This window comes from Passer domesticus, chromosome 3 (assembly GCF_036417665.1).
Source record: "Passer domesticus isolate bPasDom1 chromosome 3, bPasDom1.hap1, whole genome shotgun sequence".
Lineage (NCBI taxonomy): Eukaryota > Metazoa > Chordata > Aves > Passeriformes > Passeridae > Passer > Passer domesticus.
Genome location: NC_087476.1, coordinates 55,724,672 through 55,749,670, shown reverse-complemented (window position 1 = coordinate 55,749,670; position 24,999 = coordinate 55,724,672). Strand labels below are relative to the sequence as shown.

The 24,999-nt window shown below is 38.1% G+C and overlaps 1 protein-coding gene across 3 annotated transcripts in view; it reads left to right on the top strand.

The window, feature by feature from the left end:
- The window catches only part of MOXD1 (monooxygenase DBH like 1), a 51,847-nt gene extending 27,646 nt beyond the window's left edge, over positions 1–24,201 (top strand). For all 3 annotated transcript variants that reach the window (XM_064413205.1, XM_064413207.1, XM_064413206.1), the window contains exons 5-12: positions 5,465–5,644; positions 7,934–8,036; positions 10,627–10,793; positions 12,189–12,380; positions 14,998–15,057; positions 16,778–16,920; positions 20,797–20,965; positions 23,711–24,201. In XM_064413205.1, coding sequence (XP_064269275.1) covers positions 5,465–5,644; positions 7,934–8,036; positions 10,627–10,793; positions 12,189–12,380; positions 14,998–15,057; positions 16,778–16,920; positions 20,797–20,965; positions 23,711–23,875 — 1,179 coding nt within the window. In that variant the 3' untranslated portion in view covers positions 23,876–24,201. The remainder of the gene's footprint in view (positions 1–5,464; positions 5,645–7,933; positions 8,037–10,626; positions 10,794–12,188; positions 12,381–14,997; positions 15,058–16,777; positions 16,921–20,796; positions 20,966–23,710) is intronic.
- Positions 24,202–24,999: the final 798 nt, after the last annotated feature.

The following is a 24,999-nucleotide window of genomic DNA, read 5'->3' as shown; positions in this document are numbered from 1 at the left end:
AATTACACTTTAAAAAACTCAGAAAAAATCTTGATGAAGTCTAACAAGAAGAAATCATGTCACCCTTTGAAAAAGTTTTCTAAGTCAGATAATTTTTTAATATATGTGCTTGGTACGCATTTTCAAAAGAAGTACAAAGACCAAAGTAATCAGTAAGCATGTAATAGTTCTTCTTGGTGTGGAGTGCAGAGACTCTATAACTTGGTCTTTTCCAAAAATTTTCAAGTGAACTCAGCCAGTACTCAGTTTCAGAGCCATCACTTTTTTCTCTGAGTTAATCAGAGACATGGCAAGTTCATATAAATAAGTTAACCAAACACAGACTAGAAATTCTCCTAAATGTAGCAGTGCTAGCATAAAAATTAAATTTTTTCCCTCCATTTTGAGACTGAAGAATTACATTTTCTTCCCTGTGTCACCACTGTCTACATGAGGTGTTGTGTAAGGCTGAGGCCTTATTCAGAATCATTTACATGGCAATATATCTCACCATTGTGTCTTTAAAATGTAAGATTAATTTGGAAGTACCTGTTGGAGCCAGAAAAAAACACAAAACCATCATTTTCTTTGACATTTTAGTGTAGAAACATTGCTGCAAGCAGATCAGAAACCTATTTTCATGTATAAAGTCAGGTTTTTGTTTTCTGACATTTGGTGGGCCGTGTTTTCTAAATAGGGACACAATGGTGAGACTATGGATATATTTGAATAACTTTTATCATATGCACAAGCAGGCATAAAAAACAAACCATGATTATTACCATCAAAGAAATCCGAGCAAATTAAAAGGTAGAAAAACAGGAATAAGCAAGAAAGACTTCAAGGTTTCTGGAGATGTTTTTAACTTGTAGGAAATTTAACTTCTTAGAGCACTTGAACTGTTTGCATTTTTCTTCTGTTTAATACATCACACATTAGTATCTTGACCCTGCTTATCATCAGCTTGAGATGCAAGGCACTGTTATGTTAAAATTTTGGCTTCTTTTATAATGAAAAAACCCCAATATGTATGACAATGTTTAGACTGTGCAATAGATAAAGTGGTAATAGGAAACAGAGAAGACAGGAAGAAAAATTGAGATGAGTAAGCCAGACCTGGCAGATATAAACATTTTCTTTGTTCATGTGCTGTCAACCTATTGACTAAAACAGGGCTTCTGTTAAAATGAGAGGTGAACAGCACACATGTAATCTGGTTTAACATTATAATGACTAGAATATTTTTTATTTTGTATTTTTTGAAAGTCAGCATTTTCACAAGTCCTCAGAGATTCAGTACCATGAAGGGAGCTCTGTAAAACCTCTCAGCCTGCCTGATGAGTGCAAACCAAGCACCATGACTGTAACCCATACTTTTGGTTGCAGAAGGCAGTACCTTCACTTACATTTGAATGTGAAATATTTTAAATACCTCCTTCCTTGGGAGCCCTGATTTGAAGTGCTGGGGATTTATAGTACATCTATTGTTTTTTATCTGTGTTAGTCGAAGTGTGGTTCATGTATGTCAATTGCTCAGTTTAAAAGACTTTTTGGCCAAGCTTTCAAGAAGGGTGGAGAGGAAGAGGCAGAAAGCACACAATCATGAGTAATAAATCATGATCTTCTTCCTGCAGGTTTCATGAAAAACAGGAGAGGTTGTGCCTTGTTGCATGCACTTATGTTTTTGCAATCCCAAACACTTTGGGCATTTTGATGTAGGGCTTTTGTTCTCCATGCCTCTGGCAGTTAGGAAATGTCAAGCAGAAAATGCACTTTGCCTGCAGGGGAAGAAGTCACCGAGGTGCCCAGTGGTGCAGTATCTCTGCAGGCTTATTCAAAACACGGCAAAGAGATAAACCCTGACAGCTGGGTCTTCCTTGCATGTCAGCAACAGTGAAAATTCCACAGATGACCCTCAAAGAATGAGGTAAAATGGGGAAGATAGGTAGTTATATACATATTCCATTTTAGTCTCCTATCAGTTTCTTTCTTTACTTCTTTGGCTAACAAGAAGTTGGTAGGAAGTGGCAATGACAGAGGATGGAAATACATTTCAAAGTCACAGGTTTCATCATAATTAATGAAAATGAAAGGTGGATTCCCATTTTCACTACATTGCATCTAAATTACTCAATTATTGCTTACCTTATTGCTTGGCTCCAAGTGTCATTTTAGAGTCCCCTTGTAGTAAGAGAGCAAACAAAACTGTGTATCAAAAATAATCCAAATAAAAATTAGCTGTTGACTTAAATCTGCAAAGTTTAATGAATATTATGTACCATGCTTATTTTTATCATGTTTTTGTGTGTATTTCACTCCTGAAGTTGCCCTAGTGTGCCACTTCAAATTATTTTTTTTCCATAAGTATCTGAAAAGTTGCACAAATTAAAAAACCAGTCCTGGTGACTTTTCAGGGCTGGTCCCCTATCATTGTGACTGGAGACCAGGAAAAGTAGAGCTCTGAAAATTGTGTTATCATTCATTGAGGCTATGAGTACTCTGGTTAACAGGCCACCTTGATCTAGATACTTAATTATAGATACCTACTTTAGCAACTAATTTTACACCTACTTATGTGCACTTATGAATGCATTAATGATTTCCTGAATTTGGCCCCTTATTTGAGAAACTCAGTTGTTGTTCATCATTACTTGTAAGGCTGGCTGGAAAACAAGATTTTGTTTATTTGAGAAAAAAAAATAAGGTTTTGAAATTTATTTTTGGCATAGAGCAAAGTAATCTGTACAGATGTACTTTGTGGAAAGTCAGAGAGGAAGTATGAGGCAGCCTAAATAACCAATCTTTCCTATAAGCTAAAATGACCAATAGCTGAGTAAACAGGGCAGAAGTCACCTGGAATGTAGAATGGCATATTTAAACCCCTGCTCCAGTTAAACACTACAGTAGAGTATGGGATTGTATTTTTTAACTTTCTTTTCTGCTGAATTTATCCTAATAAGTAAATATAGTTAGTTGTTCTTCAGATCAGAGAAGTGTCTAAGGGCTCTGGTCCTCTTCCTTCTCTTGTTTCATTTAGCAGTACTGCTGTGAGCCTTAAGGAGCTAGCCATTAAAATATTTCTATGCATTTTGGAACAATGCAGGATTAATGAGATTTTCCTAAGATTTTTTAAAATAGAATTTTGACCTCTCTAATATTTTCTTTCTTTATTATTTATATGCTATTTAAAAGGGGGAAAAAATTTCTTTTCTGACCAAATTGTAGTAAAAATGTATGAAAAACATAACTTCACTGCTGCTCTTCATTATTAATTTATGCATCTGAAGAATGTAAGTTTTCCTACGAGATGCATTGGAAAGATGTGTAAGGATTTGTTCTAGTTTTTGTTTTTCTTTTCTTCACTAAAGAAAGCTGAGCAAAACTGCTTTTTGAAGTGCTGTAATTGTTTAGGTAACTGACACTAAAAACCAATGGCAGGATGTGAGTTTCTAATTTTGGTGATGTCCCATTGTTTTGAGGGGAAGCTGGTTTTGAAGTAGTGATTGTAAGCACAGCAGGTGCTTGGATCATGTAGCAGCAGGCAGAACTATCACAGGTTGGGACAAAAGTTCTCTTTTTTTCTTGGTAGACAGAGGGATAATATTCCCACAGCCATTTTCTTGAATAACATATACAGTATGCAGGGCTTCAAAAATCATGAGGTATGTTTCGGTATTTAATGTATTAGCTGCCATGTTATGACTGTGTTTGGGCTCTGCAGTACTTGGATAAATACGCAGGTGTGTGATGGAGAAGAGGGAAGAAGCAACTTCAAGCTGGAATGGATTTCTGAATCTTTGTCTTTCAATCTGATATATTGGGAAATACATTCTTACTTCATGGAAAACCTGACTCATCTTCTTCAAAAATACCTTTTGCTTCCATCATGCAGTAATTCACAATGATGGTAATGCTAACTGAAACAGGGATTACTGAGAACAGTACAGATGATCCCCTATGGAGTATTTTAGTCTTGCCTCCAGAATAAAACTTTGGTGCATCCGAATCAATTGGCATCCTTGCACTGATTTCTAAGTGCAGTGAAGTGGGTTGTGCTCTTCTTGGGTGGACATGCAGGTACTCAGCAGCGTCTGACCTCTCCAAGAGCCCAGCTCCAATGTACTTTGCAGATTCATGTCAGCAAGGGTGGCCTTGATGCACACAGGCTCTGGCTGCTGCCTCCTGCCCTTCCTCTTTTGTAATTGATCTAGTGGTTAGAACAAAATGCAGAGAGACAAATTGTGTTGAAAATATTTTAATAATGTAATAAACTGCTCCTGCTTATCCTGTTCCTGTCCTCCAGTAGCACATGAATGTGCCTGCAAAATGAAATGGATGCAAATTTAGGATGCATGTATATTATTTTCCTATTTAAAATAACCATCTCTTTCCTAATACTGACATGCAATACTGCATGGCACCCTGCCTCTTAAGAGTTGCATTGTCAAAGCTTTACTTTTCTTGTGAAAATATTAATATTTATCTTATTGAACTTGAAGGTAGATATGATAGAATGGGATGAAATCTTTGAAAGGAAAAGCAAGGGAAAAAACCCTTTCATTTTAATACAGTTCTCTACATTCTTATATTTTGTGGAATATGATCATTCTTAAATGCAAAATAATTATTTTCAGAAGTATTCATATTTGCCCCAGGGATATCATCTCTGAGAGAGATGATTTAACATCACCCATCCAAACAGGGAGTGAACACTTACATGGAAATTAAATAATTTTAGCCTATGCAGAAATTCTGTGGTGTAATTATACTGGGGGCATCAGGACACCACTGAGAGCCCTCCAGCTCATCACTGCCACAAACAGGCTGGAGCACCCAGCCTCTCAAAAACGACTTCATGTTAATAAAGTCTTTACAACTGAGTGGATTAAAACAAAATAAATTCTAATTTCTTGTAGATGTCAAAAAAATTTCAAAGTCCATTTTGAGCTGCTGAGAAATGTGGGGTATACCTCTAGGCTCACCCTAGATTTACAGAATTTATGGCCATCTGTAATTTGAAATAGTACAAAAGAGGCAGAAACAGGGATGAAAACCTCTGAGTAGTTCAGACACCAAGCTGGTTCAGCAGAACCCACTTTCAGCTGGTTTCTATTCCCCCTCCTGCTGGAATGTGGCTAAACAAGACTGGGCAGGGAGAAAGAAAAGTGACCATGCAAGACTAGGATGGGAGAAGAGAGAACAAGTAAGATTGTAACAGAGGTTTTGCTGAATGCTTTTCCTGACCCGCATTGATGCACTTGGCCAAAATGAAAATTTTGGAAACTTCATTCCTTGAGTTTGCAGAGTTGGGGTTACATCTCAAGCTGGGTACGATCGAGTACAATCGGAGTAATGAGTCTACTCTTTTAAAATGAAAGTACCACAGAATTTTTAGTCCTGTCTTCATACCTGAAATGAAATAGTCACATTGAGATATGTTTTCTTTTTTTTTTTTTTTTTTTCCTTTTAATTTTGCCATTAACAGGTTAAACCATTGATCCAGAAAGGCCACGAAAACCTGGTCCACCATATCCTCCTGTACCAGTGCAGCAGCAATTTGAATGACAGTGTTCTGGACTATGGGCATGAGTGCTACCACCCCAACATGCCAGACTCTTTTCTTACATGTGAGACGGTCATTTTTGCTTGGGCCATTGGAGGAGAGGTAGGATGAATGTCTGTCTAGCATGGTTCATCAATTGGGCTTTTTGAGTGTGTGTATCATCATGAAATTTCTTCCTAGTATATTAGTGATTGCCAGTTTTTAAGGATACAGGATCACAATCCCTAAATGCCTCACCAGTGAGTCCTCAACCTCCTCTTGGCCTTTCAAGTATATAGTGCAGTGGTCATCCTGAGTGACAACCAAAAGTAATGAAACTAGTAGAGAGGGAATTGATGCCTTAGGGGAGAAAGATAGCTTTGGAGCATGGAAATCTCTTGCTGTATCAGCTTGTCTCATCTGACATGGAAATACAGTGCCTCTAGCAATGACCAGTATCTGCTACCTGTGGATAATGACAGAAAGGAAAGCAGTGTCTGTAGGTGGCTCATGAAAGACACAGAGGCACAACTTTCCAAATGAAATTATACATTAATTTAATTAATTTGTTGCCTCACGAGGACCTGGATTCACTGTTGCCCCATTCAGGCATATCATTCTGAAGTTTCTTACCTGTCCAAAGAAACATGATTTCAGTGTAGGAGAGATCCTGTGTCAGTGCAGGGCCAGCATAAGGACCACTTTGCATATGGCAGTGGGGCATATCTGCAGAAAATAGAGGCTGTGATGCCATGTTCACCCCAGGCTGTGTTTGCAGCGTATTTCGTGTTAATTTAGATTGCATTAAAGTTAATGCTTTCAGCTGACATAACACGCCATGACTACCAGAAGAATCCCAGCTCTTTACACCCTTGATTCACTGTGTGCCCACCCAAATGATGGTTTGGGCACAGAGATGGGCTGGGCTGATGATACTTTCTGGAACCTTTTTTTGCCAGCCTGCAGTCCAAAACCATCTGCAAATGCCACAGTGTGAGGAGGCAAGAGTAGTTACATGGACCCATCAAAAGTTTAATCCACTAGGAGATTTATCCCTGGTGTATGCTTTGTGCATTTTTGCCATTAGCTATGCTCTGACCTAGTATTTGTACTTTTAACTGTCTTAATCTAAGTGAAATTAAAAACTCATATAAATAAGTCATCATTTTACAAGCTCTATGGAGGTTTTTGCAAGGACGATCCTGCTCTTAAAGATCTGTAGAGAGGAATCTGACAGATCTGGGTTACACTCTGGTTTGTCCAAGTATCCATTTCACTAACTTTAGCTTACCCTTATGTAGAATGAAGGTGATAATAATTTTTACTGTATTTGTTTATTTATTATTACAATTAATTCACTAATGCACATCCAGCATCAGAAAGTTGGAATCTCAAATTGAACATTTCAGAAAGTTAGAATGTCAAATTGCACATTAAAATATTAACTATACACTACAAAATGGTGCAGATTTATTCCAATTAAACTGAATATGGTAAATGAGTTCACTTAGGAGATACTGGTATTTTGGTTTGAGTCGGTAGTCAGCTTTTGAAGTAAATCTCCCAGTTATCCCCACTTACAAAGTTTTGTTTATCATCATGACTGGTTTGGGAATTTGCACAGGCCTCTCTGGGATGAAGTCAAAATAAACGTGCAGGGGTGAACCCAGCACCTTTAGCAACCAATGGGACCTGACCAGAGCTTGTCCAGAGGAGCATTATTGGGGGCAGTGGGTCCAGCACAAGATGTTTCACCATGCAGAGCTACTTCTTTATTGGCTTGCTAGTGGAATCATAGCCATAAAGATCACCTTTTTTGTTCAAATAATTTTACTTAGAATACCGTTACTTGTACACAAAAAGCAAGTTAATTACATGCAACCTCAGTATTCCCTGGAAATTACTGCTTTTAGAAGCTGGGGACATTTAAAATGTTGATTCACTTCTTCATAAGGGTTTTATTGTCAGACTAAGTGCTTGATGATGCAATGTTTATAAGTTTAAAATGGAATTTTCCTTTTCTGCTCAAACAATAAATACAGAATAAATAATCATAAGATCACAGGATAATGCAGGTTGGAAAGGACCTCAGGAAGTCTCTAATCCAGCCTCCTACTCAAAACAGGGTCAGAGGTGAAATTAGACTAGTTTGCCCAGAGTCTTGTCCTCTGGGCAGAATTAAATCTACAATTTTATATTGACATAGTTATTAAGTTTATTGAGCACATAATAGATATATTTTATCACAATGTCATGTTCAGAAAGCTGCAAAAGTGATATTTGTAAATTTTGTCATAAAGGTGAGGATGTCATTGCAAGACGAGTCAATGTACTTACAAAGAGAAATTAACTCTTAATTGTGGCAAAAAATACCTTAACTCTGTATTGATTTCTGTGTGTATTGGTTTCCAGGGCTTCACCTACCCTCCTCATGTTGGTTTATCCATCGGCACAGCAGCCGACCCTCTGTTTGTCCTTATGGAGGTGCATTATGACAATCCATCAGAGACAGAAGGTTTGTAGCCTCACAGACTGGAAAATGTATTACACATAAGTGCTCATCCCTGCACTGCCTGGCAAACAGAGCTAATAAAAAGCTGAGGGTTATTTTTTTTCCTGATCAATAGTTCCTGGTTCACAGTGTTTTTCCCACTGCCATTGATTTTTTTTTCTGTATTTTTTTAGATATACATCTACCTGAACAGTGGACAGTTTCTGAAGTAGAAGTATAAAAGCAGGTGTCTAGACCATTCACTGGATAAAATCAGTTTGTCTTAAAAGATAAGCTTTTAATTTGTAATAATGTTTTAAAATTGTTCTTCCTGAATTTAATTTTTATTTAGAAGAAGTAAAAGGAAGAAACAAAAAATCCCAGGAAAGTCAGAGGATCTTTGAAGATGCCTGTGGGAAAGATACTTTTTGAACTGAGCAAAATCCAGTGCATCATACTATACTGGCCTTTCTTTACACCCCCATGTGTTAAAATAAAATTTGCTGTGTGGGCTATGGCACTCTGCCTTACTGTCATTTCCCATCTTCATCTTTTAAATTAATTAATTTTTTTTTTATTCAGTGACAGACTCTGTGTTTTCAGTGTGTGGGATACAATGAACTTCATTTGCATCCTAGATATTGTATGACTTTTCATCAAATGTTGCATGAAAGCCCAAGAAGTCACATGCTGAAAAACTGTGCCCCTTTGGTTTGTCTCTTTGATTTGGTTGTGTCCCTAAATCCATCATTTTAATTGACTGTGCTGTGTGATAGTGTTGGTTTAGCTAAAGTGGCACATATGAAAAACTGGAAAACTGATAATGTTTTGTTTCCTTTTAAGCAATAGGAACAATTGTGCCTTGCTGGGACAGTCCCAAAAGACCTGGGAAAATTCAGGCAGTGTAGGCAGAGCAGGGTGTTTGTAATCCAGGTCATGCTTCTCTTCCTCCCTGGCAAAATACACAGTGTAAGATTGTGCCAGGAGTGCAAGAGAGCAGACCTGGGAGCTCCATCTGCTTCAGGTGGGGACAAATGAGTTCTCCTGACACAACAGCAAACCTGCCACTGGGTGACCTTCATTTGTGTGTTTTGGCACCTGCATTTTCCCAGTTTGGGTCTTGTGGTGAAAGGCTGCACTGTTTGCCTCGCATTGTGACCTGGAATAATGTTTTCCTAAGTGACTCAGACTGGTAGTGACTTTTGGCTCCCACTTAGGAGGAGTTGAAATATATTTTAGTTTAACATGGATAGTTTCACTCTTTCTGGTTTTGTAGTCCTTAACATTCACTTCTCATTTGAAAGGTGGCCTCTTTTGTTTATCAGAAACTCTGACATACGAGAGTTATGTCATACATAAATGTGTCTGACATTTAGACATTAACAACATCTAACAATTTCTGAAGCAGAAATACCAAAAGGAAAAAAGCCAAGTCGATGAGATTGTACAAATTACTCCAGGGAGGGAGTGAGTATGGTTCCCAAATGCTAAAGTTGGGATGTTGTGGGACACAATGTATCACCTTAAATGTGATTCATATGTTGCAGGTCTCATGGCTGATTATTATTCTTAATTGTCTATGCACAGTTCTTATCCTTTGTTCCTTAATAATTATATGCACTACTCCATCTTAGGTATTTTAGTAACTATGTAACAGTCCCTGCTCTGTCCCTCTGCCATTTGCTTACCTTAAAATAGACTGCTGATATGATATTGATGTAAAATTTGGCTTCAGGCACTGCTATGTCTGTTTTGTTTTTCAGAAGACTAATATAGGTCACTAGGAAGCATCCTACCTTCTCTGAGATATTTGATATGTTTTTTGCATTTTTTCATTTTCAAAATTGAAATTATTTCAGTAATTATTCAAAAATACAGAGACTAGATGAACTACCTGAATTTAGTTCCTGTGCAAACACAAATTAATAATTTTTTGTATATATCTTGACAAACAAAAATTACTAAAAGAAGGAAAGTATTCTAAGCATTAAGATGATAAAGGCAATATAAATTATTAATAGATGCACAAACAAACACATATGGCTAAACATATGTGGGTGAACAAAATAGATTTGTATTATTTTGACTCTTAAAAAACACAGCCTCCAAACAGCAGGCTTTGATTCTTTAAACCAGTTTTTGAAATCAAGATAAGTCCTCGAGTCAGAGCAACGTTAAAGTACTCTGTAATTTTCTTGCCTACTTCACTCAAGGTGGGGGTATTTTCTACAAGTCTGGGGTTTAGTAAGGCAATTTTCATGTTTAATTGATGTTCTCTTAATTGGAGAGATTGTAAAAGGGATGTGTTGTTTCATCTCAGGTAGTCTGCAATGTAACAGGCAATCCAAAGTAAAGGGAAAATATAATTAACGGTAGGACCCAAGATGAAGAAATAGATAAAATTCTCAACTAGAAGATAACACGTGGCTTGAAAATTTTAAAGAGAAAAAAACATTTCCTGCAAATGGTTTCACTCATTTCCGTAATACTGAGATTGATTCCTTGATTTTCATATAGAAAACTTATGACATAGCATGAAAAACATTAAGCAATATGGTTTTCTCCTTTAAAAACCTAATTTTTATCCATGGCTAAGTGTGTTCTTTTGTTGCAGGCTTGATAGATAACTCTGGTTTGAGGCTAATTTATACTCCAGTTTTAAGGAAATACGATGCTGGGGTTATTGAAGCCGGTCTTTGGGTCAGCCTCTTCCACAATATCCCACCAGGCATGCCTGAATTTGTGTCAGAGGGTCACTGCACACTGGAATGTCTGGAGGAGGTATGTCCCTTGCCTGAATCCACTGGTTTTCATTCATGGAAATAATTGGAAGAGTCACTTGAACTTCTTGGGAAGATTGATAGTAACAGTTAAAAGACATGAGCAAACGCATCTGGTGGTACATGTTGTCCTCCAAAATGTTGTCTTTTTTAACTGGGTACTTGGTATGCTCACTACTCAGGCTGCTTTATTTATTTGAGTAATAATGGATGCCACAGGGCTTGCAATGTTTTTATTTTGTGTTCAATATGTAAGCATACACTGCTTTCCATGGCAGATCTATTAATAACTTGGAATAGCTAGCCCAGGAAAAAAAGTTTAGACTAATTCAGACCTGGGCATGTGCAAAAGGCTTCTAATTATGAAACAAAAGCCTGAAAGGTACTCTTACACCAGACACTGTGGCTGAAGACCTGAACAGGTTTTACATTTATTAAGTTCTTGGTTTCATTAAGATAACTTAAATATCTCCAGTCATCTCTTACTTCCATAGTCAGTGGAAGTATTGTCTAAAATCTGTGGTGACTGTATAATGGGAGATTCTCATATACTTTGTCATCTATAGGGAAAGGTTGAATTAATATTGTGGTTTACAATGAAGGTTAAATTAGATACAAAATATTGATTTCTTCTTGGTAGTGTTAAATGTTGTGTATTGTCCTGGCATTTTCAGCCTTAAAGCTCTTGAGTAATCCATTATCATGAGGCTTCTGACCTAAGGCTGTTCTTGAAAGCTATTGTGATGACAGATTATTTCTACCTTGAGCTCTGAACAAGAATTAAAGTTGAGCATACTCAAAATAAAGTTTAGATCAGTAGATGTCAGCTAGAATGGGAGTGATGTCAGATTTGTGTCAATTTGGAAAAGTTAATTTGCAAATGTTTTTGACCTGGAAAAAAACTTTTAGGGGTAAACTTATGGTATTTCCCTACCAGTTCACTTAAAGGTGGAAAGTAGAGGATATTACAACTACAGCCTCTCAATTTAAAGTGTGTCTCTTGGCATCATTCATAACTGCACAGAAATTAGTTTTCACAATAAACGTCTACATTCATTACTGTCAGCCATTAGCACCAAAATAATGGGCAGGTTTTAGTACAATTCCCTGGAAAGTCTCAAAACTATTGATAATTATTTGCAGTCCAGTTGATTTTCATTTTAAAAAATGTGTGCGTTAGAAGTAAAACCAGGTTTTTGTTATAAAAAATAATCACAGAATAAACCCTAGCTTTTTTGTACATAAACTCTGAATTTCACTTAAAGCTTTGGTTTTGCATTTTTCAGAGTGAATTCAAAATGCATTAATGAATGTAATTTCACTCTGTTTGTAGATGGCATTATATTACATTACTTTGCATTTGGGAACGCTGATGGTGTTGGTTTCTCTTGGCCAGGCTCTGGGTGCTGAGAGACCTGCTGGGATTCAGGTGTTTGCGGTACTTCTCCATGCTCACCTTGCTGGCAGAGCTATCAGGATGCGCCACTTCCACAACGGCGAGGAGCAGAAGCTACTTGCTTATGATGATGAGTTTGACTTCAACTTCCAGGAGTTTCAGTACCTGAATGAAGAAAGAACCATCCTGCCAGTATGGCACTCTTAATTCTTTCCTGAAAGTGTTTAAGAGATCACATGCCTAACTTTTTCTCACCTTTAAGATTAAATTTGCCACAGAATTTCTTAGCCTGGCATCATAGAATTCTTGGATATTCTTTTAATTTTTCCACTACTTCAGAGTCACTAATGCATTAAAGTTTAAATGTCACAGGGGTGTCCACATGAGTCATGACAGAACTGGCTTGGTTCACCAAATCAAGCTATTCTTTGGGTATGTTTGATATCCATAATAATTTGAACTTAACTATCACAAATGTTTGAACAAAGCAGATCAGAAAATCCCTTGTGTGCCTGGCTGTGCTGTCTTCATGCATCCAGAAAGCTGAATAATGGAAATGCCTCTATATGGCTTTACACAGCTGTGGGACCAAGTAGCTTCAGTATTTGCACACAGCAAGTATCCAGCCTTACAAACACGTTTAAAAATCAGCCAAGTCTTCTGTTTGTTTCACACTTTTTCTTGTTGGGAGTAAACTCCATCCTCATGTTCTACCTGATGTTTCAATAGTAAACAAAACCCTTTGAAAGAAGAAATCATACCACTCTATCTACTGTATTCCTGAAAATAATGTAACATTACTTGTAGAAATATTCCAACTACAATTATATTATAAAGCAGCAGCTATGCATAGGTATTGCATGAAAAGAGTGTATTTTTTGTGAGTCATTAATTTAAAAATTATTCATTCTTCTTTTGTTCCACCCAGTATCTTTTTGAAAGTTTTGGCATGATGACAGAAATTTCAGTGTTGCAAAGTCTGGGTGCTCCAGATCTGGCCAGGAGAGCAGCTTGTCCTGGTGCATGTGAACAAGCATTTTTTAAAATGCCAGTTGCAAAACATAAAAAAATTGAATTTGTTTACAATTGGAATCACTAAGGGAGACGGATCTGAAAAGAACATTGAAATGACTGAATTCCAAGTATGGTCAGGAGCCCCATGGTTTAAACTTCAGGGGCTTCTCTTCAAGCCCCTTCTCTCTTCTCCCACACTGTGAGACTTTGATATTTGTACTTTAAAGACCAGAAGCTAAAATGCTATCTTTATAGTTTAATTTCTACAGCAAAACCTGGATGTTCAAGTGCAGAATTTACTCTTTGAAGTCAAATTGCTTGTAGTCTATGGGCTTCAAAGACAAAGTTACCTCCTTCAGGAAAGAAGGCTGAAGGGTTTAGGAAGAGGGCTGGCAGAAGATGACAGGTTTGCAGAGAAAGCCTGTAATATTTTTAGGAAAATTCATGTGATTATAACAGAGGGCATCTTAAAATTCAAGAACATAAGGGAATAAACAACAGAAAAACTATAAAAGGTATTTGATAGTAACAGCAAAATGACAAAAAATGCCAGCTCAAGTAGAAGATGGAATTCTTTCTCTTAAGAGAACCTTTCATTTTCACTTTATACAGAACTACCAGTGCAGCTTTACATACATCATCTGGTGTAATTCAGAGAACAGTTGAATCAGTTAACTAATAGTTTGATTTTTCATGTAAGTTCTTGTTATTCTGTCTTTCTATAAGGTCTCCCAAGAGTGTAGCCTTCTTTCACCTTGTGGAATCCAGGTTATTTTTTTTCTTCACATAGTAGCACTCTCTTCTCCATTTGGAAGCAGCAGATCTAGTCTCACAGAAGGAACAACTTTAGTGAATGTTATCCAGTCTGTAAGATATGAGAGCCAGAGACCTCACTGACAGGAACAGAGTATTCCCACTGGAAGCAGTGACACTCTGCCAGCTCAAGCTACTTCAGAAACCTCTGTCTCCATTTGGCTGACATGAGGCTGATGCACCTTCTTCCAGCAGTCTGGAGTACAGATTGTGCTAGCCTTGATCTGGAGAAACAGCCTGTAGGAAAGGAGAAATTCTCAACCTTTGAAGGGTGATCTGGTTTTTTTTAGGGAAGTATAATGGCTGATAAGGCAAGATGATGATACCAAAAAAATCCACTTGATTATCATGGTGATTTTCAGATTTGTACTTGATTAGGTACAGGGATTGAAACGATTACCAAATTGTAGATCAGTTTGTCAAGACATCAAAAAGTTAATTGTATGTGCTTGAGAAGGTAAGTATTCAGCCTTTCCCATACATATCTGTCAATGTAGTGAAGTCTTTGCCTGCCACTCCTCTACTCCCAGGCTTGGCAGAGATATAGTTGTTTTTGTGATGTGGAAAGCCTTCTTTTCCTCATTTGCCAAATATTTTTATTGAAGTTGGCAGTGTAAATTAGCCTGGGTAAAGCAGCGCTGGATGAGTTTTGGAGCAAGAATCATTTGTTTACATTGTCTACTATATAATTTTCCAGAAAATTGGATGGTAACTGGGTAACTTCGTTGCTATTTTAAAAGAAATCCAGACAACACTCTTAATAAGACTCTGTTTAAATCCATGGGGGATCCCTGAGGATCTGGGATAATATGAATGCTAAATGCCAAGGCCTTAACATATGGCAATTACCTAATACTTCACTCTTTCAAAAAGTCATATCCTCTCCTCTGATATTTATTACTTGTTTGCTATCATTTGTGGTTATCTGAAGCCAGTGTTGATAAGGTTCAGAACTATGAACTTCCTAAATTTTGTATTTCAGGGGGATAATTTAGTCACAGAATGCCACTACAGTACGGTGGACCGAATTCGCATGACGTGGGTAAGCAATATTTTGGTGGATCAAAATAAGTACACAGATAATATTGGGGGCTAAAACCTCTTTCATAGAACACTGTTTTTAAAAAGTGAATTTACTTGCTAATGTCTGTTTGTACATAACTATCTATTGTCTTTTCTTTCATACATTCTTAGGTTTTAAAGTCATCTGAGCTATTGTGATCTAAGTCTGATCTTTTACTTAAAGCATTCATATGACTAGTTTGTAAAAATAAGCATGTCAGCTCATTAAAATACTCAGAAACTTTTCTGGTATAAGGAGTGCTTTCTTCTCAACGTGTATTAACATGCAAATTCTGCGCACTCTAATGAATTATTTTTATGAACTTGTTACGCATTTTTCTCCAGAGTTGTAATTGCCAGTTCTTTTGTATTGATTTTTAGATAAGCTGTGATCAGGACCTTTTTAAACTATTTAGTTTTAACATAGAATCCAGGCAGAATGAAGGTCCTCTGGGTTGGGAAGAGGAGTTGAGAAACCACCCTTCCCTACTGAGGGTGTCCAGCTCTGGTTTGGCACAGTCTCCCAGAAGCAGCTTGATAGGTTAACAGAGGAACTGGCCATTGCAATGCAGTCACTGGGTTTTGGAGGGGAAGTAAATTTGGTTACTTGGACATGGGCTGGACTGTGCCAGTTGTCTAGGAACACAGAGAGTGATGCCAAACCCACTATGTCTATGGGAGGGATATAGCTGCCTGTGCCAGCGCCCGATTCTGCTTCCTGCGGAGCGGCTGGATCCGGACCTCTGGGAAGTGAGACCTGAGGGCTGTCTGTTTTGCTGGGAAGAACTGTTCCTGGCATCCAGAGAACAAAGGGATACTTCTCCCTGAATAATGGAGTGCATGTAGGCACATGCAGTAATTATTTAAACAAAAGCAAAAGAGCAAGAATGAAGGTTTTTGGGTTTTTGCCCTGTTTTCCTGTGTGGTGACCACATGAACTCTTGGCTCATGTGTTTTGTTTTCTCCATTCCTATTCCTGTGCTTCCATGAGACTTGTGGAACTGTTCCAACCCAGGATTTAGGAACATACAATTTATAATCTTGTCCATGTTTACCAAGATTAATTTTGAGTTAGTTGTTTACCCCATGGTTCTCAATGGAAGACTGTTTAAGAGTCTGTTTCTTCTGTTAGCTAGAAATATTATTCTAATAACTGATTTTATAATGCATGCTCATTTTTTCTTGAGTCAGCATTATCTGTTAATATAAATAATTCTTTTCCTTCTTGCTTTTTATTGGCATATGTACTTAAAACCTAAGTTTATAGAGATTCATATTCCATCCCAGCTTCCGTTTTACTAGGCAAAGCTCACTTTATTTCTTATTGAACAGATTAATTGTCCTACAAGATTTTTTTCCTTATCTGTTCCACTTTCTGAAATGTGGTAAATCTAAGTACTTCAGGGGCAACTGAAAGCAAACCTGAACTTCTCAGATTGTACACTTCAATATAATATGAGCCTTATTTTATTCACAGGTGTTTTCTCATGTCTTTTAACTTAGAAGCTATTGCTTGAGCTTCCAGAGTATTTTGTAATTAATTATGTAATAACCTCTTGCTACTTGATAACCTCATGTACACGATAAACTTGTCAAATTTGGCCTCCTGATACACCTTTCATTAGCATATAAATGCTAACCAGTGGTTTAATCTGTGGGATTCCAGGGCTACCCTGATTAAAGAAAAATCCCATTTTCAGGGTGGTCTGAGCACCAGGAATGAAATGTGCCTGTCATACCTGCTCTATTACCCGAGAATCAACCTCACCCGCTGTGCGAGTATTCCAGATATAATGGAGCAGCTCCAGTTCATCGGTGTTAAGGAAATCTATCGACCAGTCAGGTATGTAAAATCTTTATGAATATGTGCAGCACCTCTGTTTCTCTCTGTGGGATTCTTGGATCATTTTTATACAACTTTTCTTTCTTTGTGGAAAAAAGAAAAGAAACATAGTCACTGTGCCACTTGTTTTGGTCAATATGCTGTGCTGCTGTTTTTCCTGCCAAATTATTTTGCATCTTTTTTTTCTTCTGATAGAAAAGCAGTTTCTTCTTTTAAAGAAATAATACCGTTCACATTGTTTTGGGGTTTTTTTTCACCACACACATCTGCAAAGAGGCTATATATCAATGTTTTAGATCTATCAATTTATTAAAACATGTCAATGTTTCATATATAGGAAATAATTTGAAAAGGAGTATGTGAGCATGTGTTATTGAATTTGTTGACAGGAATTCTGAGGGCAAAAATGTGTTTCTTATAGTGCTTAAAATTAAAGCATCTCAACCGGAGATTGTAAACAGTGAGAACAGTGAAAGGGGAATGTTTCCAAATGAATGAAGCACAGAAAAATAATCAAGCAACTAAAAGTTGAATGCACATTTTGTGGTGAAAGGTGAAGTACGTTTGTATTGTTAGTTGCACTAAACTAAGGTAATAGTAGGATTTAAAAATCAAATGGATAGACTAATAGTGTGTCATCACAAATTTTAAAACTTGTCTTTGCTTATACAGTTTATCTTAATAAACCATATAAAGCTATTATTGCAAAATAATTTGACATACAGGCTTAGTGGTCTTAGTTCTGAAATTTATATTCAAGAAAAGTTTGAAGAAAGTCACAGTGCAATCCATGTCTACATAATTTTCCACACTATTTCCATTTACAGCCTCTTTTAATGGAGGGAGAACAGAGTTTCTAAATTAGTCCTATCTAAAAGAGTCTTTCTGAGCTTAGAAAGAAAATATTCTAACAAATGTATGCTCTCTTGAGTGTTCATTCATGATAACTGTACTTAAGGAAAAAATGCACATTTGGCCTGGGGAAATAAAGATGTTCTGAATAGAGTAAGTATGCAGACTGTCTGCCACAAATGGAATAGTAATTAGAAGAGGAGATTATTAATGCCTCTAGTATTTATGACCTAATCCACAATTCTTGTTTCATTAAACTCTGTCAGCCTAAGGATATGTGACCTGATCCTCATCTCTCTTGTGTCAGTCTAACACTAGAATTGCTTCACTGACTCTTCCAAAGTCTCTCTTGACTTATAAATGCAAAAAATGCAAACTGGAAGTAGGATCAAGGCATTGTGGCTCACTTTAAAACATTTTTCCTCTGTCTGGTGGCACAGACAATAGTTTAAATCATGAAGAGCAGAGATAAAAGTGATTGGGCCATAATAGTGGCCCGAGTGCCAAAATACTTGGTTAAAATCACAGTCTCTATGCCTAGATGTTGAGTGGAGCAGAATTCCAGCATAGCCAATTTCCCCAAAGCAAGTGGGAGACAGCCTACTACAAGATAACACAGATCTGTTTAAAGTATTCTGAAAAGAAAACTCATGCTCCAATCACAGTACTAATTAGGTTACTTGATAAAGTTTTAACTACTTCTGTTGTTCCTCTAGCTGTATTGATTTTGTGTTTGTAAAAGTTTGATACCTCCACCATGTTTTTTCCATGTTCATCTCAGTAAAGTCAAACAAGGAGAAAGCAGAAACAATGGAAAAGGTGTTTTTTGGTTGGCTTTTTGTTTGTTTGTTTATGGGTTTGTTTGGTTTTTTGGTGGTTTTTTTTGTTGTTGTTGTTTGTTTGCTTTTTGTTGGTTTTGTGTGTGTTTGTTTGCTTGTTTTGCTTTTTTTTTAAATTTTTCTTTGTTACTTTTTCAGTTTCCTCTACTAAAAGACATGAAATCTCATTCCTTCCCATTCCATGTTTTTGCCTGGTGGGAAATGAGATTGTCCCCATTTGTTCATGGGAAGGACTCCCACACTTGGCAAGATAGATCCTTCAGAGCAGGGCAGCAGGTCTCCTTTGCAGCCAGATTTTAGGAGTATGCCAAAGGGAATGCCCACCAGTGCATAACAGAGCAACTCCTGCGCTAGGCACAGCTCTGACCTGAGCTTGGCAGAACCATCTGGAAGCAGCTTTCTAATGGCAAAGATTTCTTGGCAACCTTGCCTGACAAACCTAGGAGAGGGTGTGGCTTTCTTTTGTTTTTGTTTTTTACAGAAGTTACAGCAGATCTGCTTTGTATTGCTTGTGCATTGAGTTTGTGGATCAGAGAAGAGCAATGTAACTCTTGAAGTCCTTCATTTCTAAAAGCATCTGGCAGCAAGCACTAATCTGCTGACAGCCTTCCATATGTCTGTCAAAATCAGTGAAACCGCATCAGTTTTCAGTAGAAGAGAACTTAGTTGAAAAGATAACTTAGTGAGTGTCATGGTTTGGCCAGGAAATGAGTTTCTGGAAAAGTCGTGGTCAAACCAATCAGTGGCCAGATTTGAAATTGGCACCTGTGGTGGCCACTGGGGATTTGGATACACCTCTGAGAACACACCGGGGTTAAAAGCAGAGGATTCCCAGAGAACTTCCTCTTTTGAGTCCGGCGGTGAGTGGAGTCTGAACCTCTCCCCTGCCCAGCTGGGTGGGGGAGGGGAGGCCATGCGGCCTGAGGGAAGGGAGGCCGGAGCCCCGAAAAGTGCAGGGGTGGAGGAGACCTGGGATGTTTGGGCAGCCCCCCCTGGGAGAGAGTGATAGAGACTGTGCTGGCTTGAAATTTGATATCTTGTGCCTCACCATGGCCAGGAGAAGAAGGGGGGCGGGGCAAGGTGCCCAGCCTCCGGCAGACCGCGGCCGGGGTTTTTAACCCTCTTGGTGCTGAAACAATGGAACCTGTAAGAAACACTGATCCTCCCCAGCTGAGAGTTTAGAGGAGATGGAGGCTGGGCAGATGAGAAGAAGGCTTGAGTGAGTGAAGAAATACCAGCAGACGAGAAGCGCCCTAGATGGAGGAGATGATTGGAGTGGCCTTTTGGCTGGACTTTCCTCTCACATGGCCACGGGACAGAACCAAATCTTCCCATAATGTAGAGACTGCCCCTTGGGGGAGGAGGTTGGCCAGAAGCCAAGAGTGACAAAGCCATTGTGAGAAGAAGTAGAGGGAACAGAGACTGATGGGGAAGGTGTGGTGGAGCCCTCTGCCTTCAGCGGAGAAGGATCTCTGTTCATGAGGCCTCTCGGCCCCAGGGGGTGAAACATGGGGGGGACAGGTGTCCCAAATGGTGAGAGGCTGCCACTTGGAACTGGGCAAGGCATTCTTAAAAGGACCCAAGGAGCAGTTTGGATCCAGTGGTGAGAGCACTGGACATGGAAGGAAGATGGTCACCACGGCAGATTCTCTCCGGGTGGCTGCCATGTGTGACATGGAAGCACAGGACATTCCAACTGTGTTTCCTGGGGAGGCCCATGGTGCAAGAGGAAGACTCCTCTCTCTCATGAGGAACTGGGGGGAAGTTGTGTGAAGGATGGCATTGGATTGAGAATTCAGTGTTAGAGGGGATTGGGTGTTAGAGGAGGGAGGAGGAGTGTTTTGGAGGTATTCCATTGTGGATTGTTGTGTGTGTTTGTTTCTCTTTCCCTTTTGTCTTTTATGTTGTAGATTAGTAAAGTGTTGTGGTTTTCCCTCCATCCCCAAGTTGGAGCCTGCTTTGTTCTGTTTCCGGGTCACATCTCACAGTAACCATTTTGGAAATATACCTTTCATGGGGGCCCTGGCATTGTGCCAGGGTCAAACCATGACAGTGAGCTAGGCATAATATACATAGGTGTTGTGCCTTTGTTTTTCTGAATAGGTTCCCCAAAAGTTTTCCTCATTCATTTCAACTTGACAGTTTTTATCTATTTTTTTAAAATTAATTATTTGTTTTTCTTTAGGACTTGGCCTTTCATTATCAAGAGTCCTAAGCAATATAAAAACCTGTCTTTTATGGATGCAATGAACAAATTCAAATGGTCCAGATCAGAGGGTCTCTCCTATAATCAACTTGTGCTTAAACTACCTGTGAACGTGAGATGTTCAAAAACAGATAATGCAGAATGGTCGGTAAGTCTGTGTGCTGAAAAGGAGGCAACAATGCCACAAAACTAATTTGATTTACTATGTTTCGATGCGTGTGAATAAATACCTGATTATACATCTTCAGGATGTTTACACAGCTATATTTCATTTACATAAAATAACAAATGATGAGAATGTTTTACCGGTGTTTTCATCTAACTTGAGTTCTAGAAGCATTTAAAAAGAATAGAAAAGTTGGAGCTTTAATCAGCACTTGGGATCAGTAACAGGAAGATTGAGTCATTCAGTGGGGCTGGGTCTGATCAGAAAGCAGCCATGTGTGTCCAGGTGAAGTGACCATGCCAGGAAGTTGTTCTGCTTTGGCTGCCTCCGTGGTCAGGGACTTATATTAGGGTCTTGCAACAGATGATTTGAAATCCCTAAATCAGGTTTCCTCTCTGAGACACCTTCTAGGGGAAGCTTATTGACTGCATAATGAAGCCTCAAGAATCTACCTTCTTAACTTGGCCATCTAGACAGCAATGAATACTCTTATTGCAAGGGTATTCATACATCCAAATACTGAATGCATGAATACTCATGCAATAAGTCTTGCTTTTTTAATGGTCCTAGAATTGTCTATAGTATTGGGCCAGAAAAATAAAATTGGATGGTCTGTTCCCTTTGTGCAACTTAGTAAGATTTTATCTTCCGTGGTTTTACTTTGCCTATTGTCTTGATTAAAAAACCTGTAAGATACAAAATAATTCCCCAATAAATTATTATTTATTCTAAATTTCTATTGGTATTTTAACAGGACACTGCTGAGAAAAGTTGTCATCTCAAACACTGATGTGTGTTTAAAGAGAGTGGCTAGAGCATGTCATATCATCCTTAAAATTGATGCTTTAAAATATATATTCCTCTTTGAACTCCTTTACAGATTCTGAATTCGAGGCTTTTAATTTTTTGAGATTTTCTGTTCAGAATGAGAGGCAGTCTCATTGTACCAGCTTATTTCCTATTGTGATTTCAGTCCAGAATAGCAGAGCTGCTGTGAGATACTACTGATGAAGTAATTCCTAGGAAAGGACTTCTGCCTGCTGCATCCTCCTCACCCTAGAAGATAACCCATGCTTCTTCATATTGTGTGACACAGTCCTTTCAGGTGGTGAAGAAATTGCTCCTCCTGGAGCAGTGTTGGGTTTTTCCAACATAGGTCAGACTGTTCTGCCCATTGGATGTCAAAGGAATACTGTGTGCCATAAGTAATCAAAGAGGTTCTTTTTTTTTTCTAGGTATTATTTGTCCCATTTTAGATCTTCTGTGAAAAGTAGTTGTAGACAGACAGTACATGTGACTTTTCACCAGTTTTGTTTAAACTTATTGACCTTTGCAGCTGCTGGGTAGTAGCAATTGCATAGCCACACTTTCACTGATTATTTGTCAGAGGACAAGTTAAGATGATGAAAAGCACAGAAATTTTATCAAGGGGGATAAGATGAGGTTTTTTTTAATGGTATACTTTCTGGAAAATGCTGTTGCTCTTTATCGTACAGGATGAAGGAAAAATACTTAGGACTTAAAGGATGTAGTCAAAGAATGAGCTCACTGGAACTGGGAGTTCTTAGCTCTTCCTTAATCATAGTTTCCTTTTTCAAATTACATGGGCATATTCTTCAAAGCTAAGATTAGGACTCTTTCCTTTCCCTTCCCTTATTAGTGATATTACACTTAAATGACCATCCTAATCAAAATCAGGGACAGATTTAACCTGAATGGCCAAACAATCCCTGAGTTGTTACAAGACTGAAAGAAATTGAAGCAGAGGAACTGAGTTGAAAATACCTTAATCTTTCTATAGGGTTGGTCTGTATTTCAGTTTTAGTTTGGTGTTGTGTTTGCTAAGATTAATTCAATATTCAGTTGGGGTTTATTTCTACAATACAGAACAAAAGCAACATAGATTAAATCCCCCAAACAAGCATATGCTGTACAGTTGGGCCTTCAAACTTTAAAAAATGTGCCCAGGAGCTTACTTTCTGCAGAGCTTATTTTCTTTAACATGTAGGGAGTAAATTTAGGAAAATCAAGCTGAGCAGCGTACACAAATGTCTGTAATTTCATGTCAAAACCATAGCAAACACCTAGTTACTTAAAATCCCATAAAATTGCACTGAGTTCTACGAGAAGAGTGAAAAATTCTCAGTATATAGAATCTGACACTGCTGTATGTGACCTTGCTTGAGCAGGGACATGGGACCCAATGACCTCTAGAGATCCCTTCCAACCACAACCATGCTGTGGTTCCATGGAACAAAAACTGGGTACACAGTTTTAGCTGTTTTGTCCGTGCAAGTGTGAGCCTTGCACTCAGAAATGAATGCATTCAAATATCATCCTATATCCCTATAGCAGAGTGACACTGCCCGCTTTCGTTTTTATTTGACAGAAAGATGAAAACAACAACCAAACCTGCCAAACAACCCCACAAAGCAAAACAAGGCTACTCAAATAAACCAACCAAAGTCTAAACTTTCTTTACTGGAGAGGATGCCAGTGTGTACTGCTGCTCTCAAGCTGAGAATGTTGGATATGCACACTGGCTGATCATTTGGCATAAAGTATATTCATATTTTTACTGAGCTTGATGTTTCCACAATGAGAGTCACAGCCCCAGTACAAAACTATCAACAGACTGTCAGGCAAGCTGCCAATTATCTTGAGAGCAAAAAGAGTTTTCTAATCTTATGTGACAAAACTGATAATTTTTTGCTATTTTAATTTCAGATCCAAGGCATGACAGCTTTACCTCCTGAAATAGAGCGACCATACAAGACAGAGCCAGTAATATGCAGTTCATCTTCCTGTTTGAGTTGCAGTTTATTCCTTACTCTGTTGTGTATTGTGTACATCACAGCCAGTATCATAGGAAACACTGGGCCCTTTGTATAATAATTTTTATTCATCTGTGTTCTGTATGCCATGCAAGTTCCAATGTGTTTGCACTGTTGCTATTGTAGATTTATTTTTTTACTTATTAATGAACTAAATTTGCTGGATCAAAACAAAATGTGTACATCCTCTGGAAACTGTGGGGTTTTTGGTTTTCAATGTAAAATATGTATGAAATACAGTAGGTACACTGACACATTGCAAATTGAAATCTTTTCCTGTACCATTTTCTTATACTTTGTCCTGCCCCTTTCACGTGGTGCTTTCAAAGTCATCTATGTATATGGTTAAAATTAATAAACTAAAAGCAACTTAGTTAACCACAATCAGCCTCGTCTCTGTTGTATTATTTTGCCTTGGTTGTTGATATCTGCAGGTAATGAAATTCCTGCTGTATGGACAGGCCTTGCAAACATAAATTTGGGTATGTCTGGCTAACATGTGCCATAAAGCTATGGGAAGTATTCCTTCAGTCCAGACATTTCTGGGGGAAACGCACTGCAAAACCATCTCAGCTCCTGAGACGTGGGAGCTATGGGTGCTAAAGGGATGAAAAACACAGGCGGAACCCCAAATATGCCCACAGTGAATCCTGTACAAATCCTTTGGCTTGGCTGGCATTTCTTTCTCCTGATACCAAGTAGTTCGGGGTGTTCCTTGCGTCTTAAGATATTTGCACAGTGAATAAATCTTTGGCAAGAAGTAGGCACTCCTTTTCTAGATTTGGTCTGGACAGCAGGAGCCATAAAGATTTATCTCACATTTAGGCTCTGCCATGCACAGGGAACTGAGCCTGCCAGGAGTTATTGTTAGCACATGCTGAGCATTGCAATAGGCCAAACTGCTGATTAAGAGGTTGTTTTTCTGTCTCATATGTACAAAGTTTCATTTATATTTGGAAATTGGCAACTTTTCAACTCAGATGGTGTTGGGTAGGGAAGATTCTTGAAAGAGACAAAATTTATTGCTCCCCAGTAAAATTATTCCACATAGTAGAAAAGGACTGAACATTAAAAAAACAAAACAAAACAAAACAAAAAAAACCCATTCATTTTTTTAGCCACACTGCAGTTACAGTAAAGTATAATTTTTTCAGTATTTCATAAACACTTTTGTAGTGTGGC